Source organism: Nansenia antarctica (genome assembly GCF_963989245.1).
Source record: "Nansenia antarctica genome assembly, chromosome: 12".
In the NCBI taxonomy this organism is placed as follows: Eukaryota; Metazoa; Chordata; class Actinopteri; order Argentiniformes; family Microstomatidae; genus Nansenia; species Nansenia antarctica.
Genome location: NC_137682.1, coordinates 860,675 through 871,351, shown reverse-complemented (window position 1 = coordinate 871,351; position 10,677 = coordinate 860,675). Strand labels below are relative to the sequence as shown.

General features: G+C 42.6%; 1 protein-coding gene across 1 annotated transcript; it reads right to left on the bottom strand.

Moving 5' to 3' along the window:
• Positions 1-1,224: 1,224 nt before the first annotated feature.
• On the bottom strand, positions 1,225-10,340 carry LOC308168272 (piwi-like protein 1; the record flags this gene model as incomplete). The annotated part of the gene is made up of 20 exons (XM_080542793.1): positions 1,225-1,341; positions 1,828-1,975; positions 2,086-2,211; positions 3,799-3,952; positions 4,118-4,188; positions 4,289-4,392; positions 5,012-5,212; positions 5,317-5,389; positions 5,742-5,929; positions 6,154-6,268; positions 6,398-6,515; positions 6,619-6,745; positions 6,843-6,951; positions 7,190-7,387; positions 7,501-7,581; positions 8,220-8,341; positions 8,603-8,817; positions 8,979-9,107; positions 9,562-9,664; positions 10,266-10,340. The coding sequence occupies 20 exons, from the start codon at positions 10,338-10,340 to the stop codon at positions 1,225-1,227; spliced, it is 2,574 nt and encodes an 857-aa protein (XP_080398919.1).
• Between the last annotated feature and the right edge of the window lie 337 nt (positions 10,341-10,677).

The window sequence follows — 10,677 nt, the reverse complement described above, 5'->3', positions numbered from 1 at the left end:
AACAAGCAACTGCACACACACACTTCTGAAATCCCGCGAGATCTGCGTTCATTTGACCGGAGACAGACAGTGGTGTTACTTTTCGGCGTCATCGCCTCTACCAATGGCCTGTTACCTGCCGCTTTCAGTTCTAGTAGTTTAGATCTCGCAACCAGGGAAACGCCGACATGTGTTAAAGGGAGCAAGACGCGAATCTACCGGCATTTGACTCATGAGTGAATGGCGAAAATGGCTAGACGGCACAGCTTGGGATTCCATTGAAGTTACAGGGAACTATGTGTGAAAGAGGCTTAAATGTTGAAATAACAGTAATACAATGTTCATTGATAAAATGACATAAGGGATGGAAAGGGGGGATGGCAGTTGTAGAAGGGGGATGATGAAGCGCGCTGGACTGAGGGACAGCATAGGCACAGCACACCGCCATAATAGAGATTTTATTTTTGTTATGCTTGTTGTAAATAAAAGTTCTATGATGCATTGAAATGACATTAAACTAAGATAATACGATGGTTATCATATTTTTTCAAATCTTTATTAATAAGTTATTACAGAAACAGTAAGTGACATTTTCCGAGAGCAAAATCTGTTGTGGTATTTAAAAATGGCGGTTAGCGATGAAATCTATGAACATGGGATGACGATTTCCATTGACCAATTCTCTATATTTGCTTGATACGTACTGTATTTAAGAATGCAATGACACTGGTAATTCAGTTAATATTTATTTATTTAATGTTTCAAAACACAATCCAATCCAAGAAGAACAGGTGAGGGCAGTGCAGTCTCAAGTTGGAAAATGTAGTGACGGTAATGCACGGCATGAAAACATGGCAGTGATAACATGGCTGCTATTGTTAAACATCCTCAGTAGAACATTGTATACATTTACCTTACATATACTATTGTTTCTATTGTAACTATTGTTTTGACAAATTTACCTTACATATAACTGTCACATTACCTTTCTAAAAAACAGGGAGACAGCCAAAATGACAGCTGCAGTAACAACATTTTCAAACAGTATCATGCAACTTGATCTTAGTAAAAGAACAAAATAAAAAAACACAAAATAAAACTTTGCACCGAAGTTTGACCATCTGTAATAAATCATTTCCAAAGAACAATAGTATAAAATAAAATAGAATAGCAGTTCAAATTTGCATAACAAACAAAAGGAAAACAAGTTCGCTCCAAAGTGCTCTTCAGGTAGCTGCTGCCCTCTCACAGGTAGTAGAGGAAGTCATCCAGCTTCATGTTGGGCTCTCTGTGGATGCTCTGTCCCACCAGGAAAGCAAGCTTGTGGGCATACTGGCAGGGTGCAGGCACTCGGATGATCCCCTGAAATAATTGGGGGAGACAAAATCAACGACAATTTATGCATCAAAAAACAACTTGCATGCCTGAAATGGGAAAACCATATGTAAATACAGTATGTTTGATTATTTCATAACCAATATGGATACGTATCAGTAGGTTTAAGATGTGTTTCAATGTGAACTACACCCTGTTCATGCCTGCATTTGAATTACTGACCAAGAGAATAGTTTAAGCAGACTTTTACCCTGTAATTTTGTGCATTTGTTGTTTTCATTATTCTAAAGTAGACATATCCACACACAAAGAATCATGTTATAAAACAATCTCTGAGTAAATATATCTCGCTTTGAATGCCCTGATGTTCCAAACTCCCAAGATCCCCCCCTCTCTCCCCGTCACAACAGACCTCACACGTTTTGATAGCTATGATGCAGCTGCACACGAAATAATGAAAGTTCGGGTAAACCTCCCCTTTAAAACTACTACTGGAAAGACAACCCAGCATACCTGCCAGTTGAAGTACATGTGGCAGAGTTTGTAGGTCAGTTTCTGCATGTGGTCAGGCTTCAGTCCACTGCTGTCATACACCACATTGTAGTGGGTTGGGGAGACGCTTCCCTGTCTAACAGCTTGGCTGACAATGAAGAAGTCGTACCTGAAAATGGGAAATTGCAACTGTAGCCACCGTTTTAAGACTGGATAAAGCAGACATAGCACATCTCTGAAAAAACAACATATTTTCTGAATTGCGTATTGAATCGATACCATTCTGGGCGGGTGACCTCAGTGTCGATGACTGTTCCAGGGGGTGGGTTGGCCATCTTGCCGCCAACTTGGGCAAAGAACCTGGAACTGATCCGCTTCTTCACAACCACCACTGTGAGTTTGGGTCTAGGAGGGGAAGAGAGAAAATACGATCAGAATGATTGGTGATTGAATGTGTTAAAGGGAACCCTGGTTATTAAGACACAGTGTTTCCTCTATATGCATTGATTCGTGGCGGGCCGCCACAAATACATTTTCTCCGCCACTAATTGATTCAGGCTGCGCAACGAGAAAGGCAGCGAGGAATTATGATCGGAGAATAGAAAAAGAAAAAGCAGATTTAAGCTAGATTTAGGACGCTTTCAGACCTACATTTCGTTCCGATTTCGTTCCGATGTTGCAATTAACCTCGTCGGCAACGCGCTTGCAAAGCAATTTTGTGATTGGTCAGAATTTAGCGGATTTCAGGAAATCCCTCTCCTCTCCCTTCGCCCGTCGGCGGTCCCTTTAATCCCGTATCCTAATCTAAAATGCAACATCAGCGACGACTGTGGGTTATTGCATTTACTGCTGTTCTCTGGTTCATGTGCTTATACCAGTGCTCAGTATACAAGTATTTTAAATGAACATTCGTAATGTAGTCTCTGATGTTCATGGTCAACTAAATCAGGCTATTTTGTGAAACAAATAATGTTCCCGCAAATTGGTTAACCGAGCAGCCTCGCACCTAACGCTAGCATCGAACTATTCATAGCATAAACGTTGGTAAATGTCATAAACGACACAGTATTGGCAGGGGAAAAGAAGGGGAGTCGAATCTTTATTGACAACGGATGCTGGAAAAACATGCAGCTAAAATTCAGGGAACAATTGGACAATAAGAGACACAAGGTGTGGTCGCATGGTCTAATTACAGGGCAATATGCGCGGGGCAACAATTATCTATAGCCTCTAAAATCACCACGAACAGAACGGCAGAGGTACGGGTAAGCAGGGCTCATGTCGGTGTCATCAAAGGTAAAAGTTGGTTTTCTTTAACTCAGCTGATAGCATTACCTTGCTGTTGGTTGTTTACCGAATGCTCCAACTGACTGTCACACTGTGATTTTACTTGTGTAAACAGTTAATGAGTAACGTTAGACGGTTTTGTGTGTGTACTCTCATGTAGGCTTGCAATACTTTGTATTGATGAGCTGATCTTTCATTGTGACTGTAAGTCGCAAGTTTATATTCTACGGATGTTGTTCAGTGCTGTATGCGCGTTCCCGGTTCCCTGTGTACTTCATATTCGATGAGCTGATGATCTTTCTCTGTGTGTGTGTGTGTGTGTGTCTTGGGCGTATCTGTCAGTCACATGTATATGTTCAGTGCTGTATGCGCGTTCCGCATGTTCTGCTGCAGCTGTAGGATATCTTGGTATTTGATCACCTTCTATATAAAAATCACCGTTTTTTTTATGTTGCCACCCTTTAGTTTTTGGTGAAATTACGTCTTTGTTTTGAGCGCCAGTGCGCGTTTCATGTGCGTGCAATTATTATTTTTTTACCACTCCGCCACTAATGTGAAAAATCCTAGAGGAAACACTGAAGATATGTAGGCCTTAATACGCTCTAATTGCCATCTCGTACTAAAATATGTTGGTAGAAAGACATGAAAATGTTTGATTATGTTAGAAATCCTCAATTAAGGTGTAGGTCCTTAAGGTCCTCTTACGTGTAGTCCTTTCCCATGGTGCTGATTGAGTCCAGGATCTGTGGCACTTCGTAGTTGACCACACTCTGCAGCATCCCGTCCCCCACTCCGTCTCTGTAGATAATGATGCGTGAGGGCAGGCACTGGTTGTGCTTCAGCCAGGCCTTCAGTGCACCTGGGAAAGAGAGCCTGCACTTAGGATACTAGGGATCATTCTCATGCTTCTCTGAGGGATTATGTTGAAAAGAAGACTTGGAAGACATTGTTACAATGTGGCAGTCAGTGGTCAATTTTGATATGGTATCTTATTTGAAATGCTTTGTTGTTTCATTGAACTTGCCTTGCAGAGCCACTTTCAAGCCATCCATGATCTCCTGACCACGGCTCTGAACCACACACTTGGAGAACCACCTGGAAAACAAGAGGAATCAGTTGGTACTGGCTACCAACATTGGTGGTAAAGAGCACATTCATAACCCAAGGCCATGCTTCTCCATGCTCATCCACATACCTGGACATGCCCTTGTTGAGACTGGCCACCAGAGCTCCAATGGACCTGTTCCCTGCAGCTATGTCGTGGTAGCAGTCAATGCCCACGATCATCAGCTGCTGGAGCTGTGAAACAGAGGCAGGTGAAGTTACACCTTACAAAGTTTGGTTTAGCACATGCTTCTATTGAGATACATGGGGTGGAACATAAGATTGTGGATGGAGATCACATAGGTGTGAAATGTGTGGTTGTAGAAATAGAACACGCTGTAGAAATTGTACCTGCACCCATGTGAGGTAGTCAGTCAGATAAATGTTATCCACATTAAAAAGGGAAAGTTTATCCAAAATTCATGTTCATGTGTATTTCTGGTCAATCCATAATGCATACCGTCTCAAACTATCATCATTTCAAAACGTATCATTGCTATCAAAACTCAAAGTCTATGTTTACTTCCTAAAAAAGCCCCAGAGTTAATATAATCTGGAATCGGGAATCTTGAGCAATTTGGAACATCAGGACTGATGACGGCATTCAAAGCGAGATATCTTGACCGTTTATATATATATTGTATATCTTCATCGTTTTTAATGTGTCTATTGAATAATGAAAACAACAAATAATAAAATTCCACTTTAAACTTATCATGAGCATTGGTCTGTATGTGCACAGCTGTTTTTTTATATATTGGGCCCCAACAACATTTGTGACTTTGGGTTTATTTCAATTCACTGTGCGACTTACTGGGATCTCCACACTCCAGAGCTCTCCTCCCATCTTGCAGTTCATCTGCAGGGCAATCTTGGTGGCCACAGTCATGACGGCCTGTTGGCGGGAAAGGGTGCGAGCCAACACACACTGGCTGGGGGTGGGACAGTCCACACACAGGTACTTCTTCACACTGTCATACTTATCCTTCCTGTTGCTGGGGAGGATCACCACCACCTGAGGAGGTAACACACATGCTTTAGTCCTCATTCAACACCTAGAGGTGGTTACCTGGACACAGATTAAGACGATTGCTAGACATGTTATGCTCAGAGACTAACCATCTGGGTGGTCTCTGTAACGTTGTGCTGCAGAGCCCTGAGCAGAGACTCCTGGCGGTCCTCGTACTCCACCCTGTACACAGACCAAAACTGTCAAAGCACTGGGACATCTAACCAATGGGACTTCCACTGATGATACCATGTTCATTTTGAGATAACACCCAAGTATGATTGGCAAAGAATACTCAAGGCTTTGTAAAACACCTGTGGTACAATACTGCAGCTTAAAGTGCTCATTAACTCAAGCTTGGAACCTTAATTCTAGCTGTGCCCATTCACAGCTGGACTCACCGTTGTAATTAACTTAGGTATCATATGTTGCTCCCTGCCACTAGGTGGTGCTATAGCACTGTGTGTGTGTGTGTGTGTGTGTGTGTGTGTGTGTGCCTCCTTCCAGTCTCCTCCAACCCAGAGTGAGAACTCACATAACAGGCCTCTGCATGCGGATGCCCATGGGTGGGGACACCTTATTTAAGCCGTCCAGGAGGGCGTGGGCTACGTCAGTGTTGCGGTGGGTAAAGAACATGATCCAGTTGTCCAGTGGCCGGCTGCTGATCAGGGGGATCCCCCTCATTTCTTTGGACCAGTCTGCTGCCAAAGCGTTGTAGTCGTACTGGGAGACAAAAGAAAAAGAAAAAAAAAGTTTTTTTAGTTTGTTGCAATCACAGATTATGACAGGCATATACATGCAAATACATGACCAGCAAACATTCTTGTTTGGAGCTAGATCAGTACATGTTGCAGTAAAACAGAAATGTTTAGCAAGAGCTTCAAACTGCAGGTAACAAGTACTGTAATAAGCCACACTGGGGACATCATTTCTGATGTATTCAATACCGATCTGGATCCTTGGATAATCCTCTCAGTAGGGAGGAGTCTGCCTGTGAGGTTCAGGAGTTTGTTGTCAAAGTTGAGCCCCCAGGTATTAATTTCAGCCTCAGCCTCAGGGTTCCTGCAAGGTGGTCAGTTTTGCAATCAACGTTGTGATATCAATATTGTAACCACTTAAAGCTGGGGTGTAGAGTCAACATTACATCAATGCAAGGCTGCTCATAGTCAAACCATATAGAGTGTGACGTACTTGTGGATGTTATTGACAAAGCGATTGAGACGCTGCTCCCTCTGCTCTGGGTTCAGTCTGGTGTGGGTGGCCAGGTCCTTCATGATGTTGAAGTCACTGCGCATCTTGTCCGTCAGGCCTATTAAAAGAAAAAGAAAAAAGTAGCAGTGTATATAATACTAAAATAAATACTGTCCATAAGTAGTGTTTGTGAGGTTTCTCTAGTGTCAAGTCAGTGGTACCTGTAAGGTAGCAGAACTCAGGGATGAGCATGGCTGGGCCAGGGGGCGGCTCCCCAGAAGGGCCCATCTTCTTCACATGGCTTACCAGAAGGGCCTGCCGGTTGTCGGTGATGTCCAGACTATATTGCTGAATGAAAGTGTTAAATCATAATGAGTTCAGTGGTTACTGTGACACATGGTCAGTGATATGGTCTGATAGTTTAAGTTTATGAGACAACACCTACAGTTTTGTAGTATTCTTTGAAGGAGATGTCAGAGTCCCCTCTCTTGAATGTGTTAGTAGGAGTGTGGTCCCATGCGATATCATCAATCCTGTAGGTCTTGTTATTGTACCTGAGAGAAAAATTTCACAGACAGTTGGTTGTTATAAATGTGAATGTTTCTTTGCAACAATGTAAAAGTGGTTATTATAAGGTTGAATAAACATTTAGTTTTTTTTTTTTAAAATAAATATGAATATGCACAAATCTAAGTAGAGCTTAGTGCTTAGTACCTACTCTGCATTACTGTAAAGCGTTACCGTAGAGAAACAACAGTTGTATCTCTGCGTTCATCTAGTGGTGGGTCTTACTTGGTGAGGACAATTTGGCCCACCAGCTCCTTGGTGCAGGCCTCCATGAAGCGCTGGTCCCCACACTGCTGCTTGAGATTGCCCATGAAAGCGAGCACTGTTTCACTGCGCAGCACCTTGTGGCTCACATCCATACTTAGCATGATGCCCGACTCATACTGCAGGATGGTGGTGGTGAAGCCAGGCCAGATGGTCAGTCTGAAGAGCACATGCATACAACATGCCACACAATGAAGGACACAACAACATCTTTATTCTGTCTCTTTTGTCTTTATGGGTAAAACCACTGCCGAGACAGGTAAGGCACAGACCTGTGCTGTGGGATATTGAGTGGTTCATTTGGGTCGTAGTAATGGCGTCCAATTTGTTGCATGTTTAGTATCCGCAGCACCCTAGAACAAACAGAGAAAAACATTTTTACAGACAATGACGGAATAGAGACCGACAGAGAATGAATGAATGAATGAATGGTCTTTATTGTCATTGATATAGTACAGGTACCAAACAACGAAATTTGGGAGGGGGGGCTCCCCTGGTGCTAGGAAAAAAGCTAAAAACAAGGGAAAAGAGCTGGTTTACATAAATAAAGGCTATGTACACTATCCACTATACTATACTATACAAATTAAAACACTGTGCTGTACTCTATGCTATGCTATACCTATTCTAACATTTCCTATCTCTGAACCTTATGTACCCGAGGGTTGTCATATTGCACATAGTGTTATTGCACATTCATTTAAAGTGTCGCAGTTTGCAGGTTTGAAATGTTCACAGTTGTGTTTCAGTATTGCACTTGATTTCAATCTAGTAGCTGCCATCAAATTGTCTCGATTGTCCAGGGCCTAGAACCTAGGTCTTTGCTGTGTTCAGGGCCTGAATGGCCCTAGGGTAGAAGCTGAGCTTCAGTCTGTTTGTCCTTGCGAACATGGTCCTGAACCGCCTGTCCGAGGGCAGCCGAGCAAAGAAACGTGAGTTTGTGTCTTATTATAGGTCAACACAACCATAACCTTTCACTGGGTGCTCTGACCTTCTGAAGATGATGTTGTAGAACTGCAGGCACACTGGAGAGGTGGGTGGCAGCTCATTGGTCAGAGTGATCGTGATCTGGACATCCTCTCCATGGTTGGTCCGAGACTGAAGTACAGTCTCCTACAAAATACAATGGAAGCTCTGTGTCAAGGTTTCTCAATGAATTACAATTAGAACATGCTTCTCAAAACAGCATGTGGGAGCTGATCCATCAGCTTTAGATCATACTGTAGTTAGTATGTTTTTCACTCTTGCTCCAACAATTAACAGTTAACTACTTTGACAAGTTCTTGCATGCCGTTTGGTACATTATGATCTTAGTCTATCACAAATCCGAGTGATAGAGCCATCAGAAGAACCGAACCCTCTCGTGTACTGTACCCGGTTCTCAAGTCTGTGAGGCAGGAAGAGGAGGGCTCCATCAAAGGTGCGGGCTGAGCCTAGCGTCTCGTTATGATGATACAAGAGGGCAGAACGCAGGCGGCGGGACTCTATGGGGGGCTTGTAGTCCACATGGTACTGGTAAAGCACCCACTGAGGGCGGGAAAGGATGCGGAAGAAGTTGGCTTTCAGTTGAATAGGAGAGCCAGAGGACCCTGAAGAAATATCACAGATGACAGCATTATATTACAGAAAACAGAACAATGACATTCTTCTGCAATGGGTTTAATGAGGATTTCATACATGGATGTATCATGTTGTTCATTATTCTAAAACTACACTATAATTGTGACCATGTAATGGCTGGCTAACACACCAGTCTTGGATTCCTTGACATGCTCCATGGCCTGCCTGGTGTTGATTCCTACATCATGGAAATCACCACGGCGTCCACCCCTCTCTCCGATCTTCACCTGCTGAAAGCCTGAAGATATCTTAAGAAGATCTGTGGAAACAAAGGGCAGAGAAATAATGCAGTTTCACTCACTCTCATTTCACATTAAACACATTGATTGAACACATTTCAAATGTAAAATGTTAGGCTTGACTACTGGTATAGGAGAGGAAGAATTAAAAGTAAAAGTGCACTTAAGGCTTGACAGGTAGACCATATGCGCAGAAAGACATGATTAATCAATGCTTGCAGTAACGTTTCTGTTCACTATTTTCGTTCCCTCAACTCTCAAATCCGCTCGCCATGAACAAACATTTGAACAAGTTACAGAAGCAACTGCGTTCCAGACAAACTCGACCTCCAACTCAATGGAACGCATCATACACTGAAAATTCACTGGTGCATATTGAACCGTGGATGGCGAACCATACAGTTCAATATAAACAGAGAACCGTTGCACCCCTAATATGCATTAGCTACTTTAAATGACCATAGAACACAGCACCTTCTGAGGACACAAGTCCCGGGGCAATGTTCTGTCTTCCACGACCCACAAGTTGACCCTCAGAAGTGGAGTGAACTGGCCGTGCTTCCTCCTGAGGGGGAGCCTTTAAGAAAAAACATTAAAATGTAATCAAAAATACTTTATTGAAAGCCCTTTCCAGTTCCTATAATAACTCATGTTTCATATCAACAACACTCCACAAAATGACTGTGAAAACTCATAAAGGTAAGTGAAGTAATCTTAACCACTCAATTAGCAGTGCAAGAGCATTCAAATACAGTCAGAACTGAATTAATGATATGCCTAAAAACTATTACAGTGACAGAATACAATAGTGACCTTATAAATTCAGCATTACATTTGTTGTCTTCTGGCAGAGATGCCATCATAGGATTATTTAGCCTGATCCATTCTCATCCTATTATATTTATATCGAGGATACACTACACACTTTATAAAATCTTCATACCGGAAAACCTCTGACATTTTGTGATCACCCTTGCCCAAATTATTGTGTCTTGCTGTTGCTCTCTCCAAGATCAGGGGTTCTCACATCACACATTTAAATGTATACATGTACATAAGATTTGACCATCAAGACCCTACAGTAGCCTCAATTCATACAGCCATGTTGGTACAGCCATGCGTAACGGCGAAATCCTGTGGGCAGAATTAATGTGTATAAGGATTCTTAATGAACTCACCGACAGCGCCCCTGGTGGCCCAGTCTCTTGACCGCGTGCAAGACCCCTCGGCCTTGCTCTGGCTCGACCCGTCATTTTAGGTTTTGGATTACGGTAACACTGGAGTGGAACTGGAAGAAACATACAAATTAAACTTCTCATTCTACAATTTTAACATAGCAAAGTTTGACATGACCACCACGTGTACATTTGAACACAGTTAAAGACAGTCACGAGCACATGTCTGACCACAGTCGTGACCACATACTGGCGCAAAGTGCTGCTGCACGAGGCAAGAGACCAGACGTAGCTAGCTAACTAACAACCACTTTGTACTTCATACATTAGCCAATGGAGTCATCGTTGCTTCTGTAGTCTACAGTTAAAATTCATTGCTTTAGATGTATTAATTACTAACTGGCTAAAAGTATTG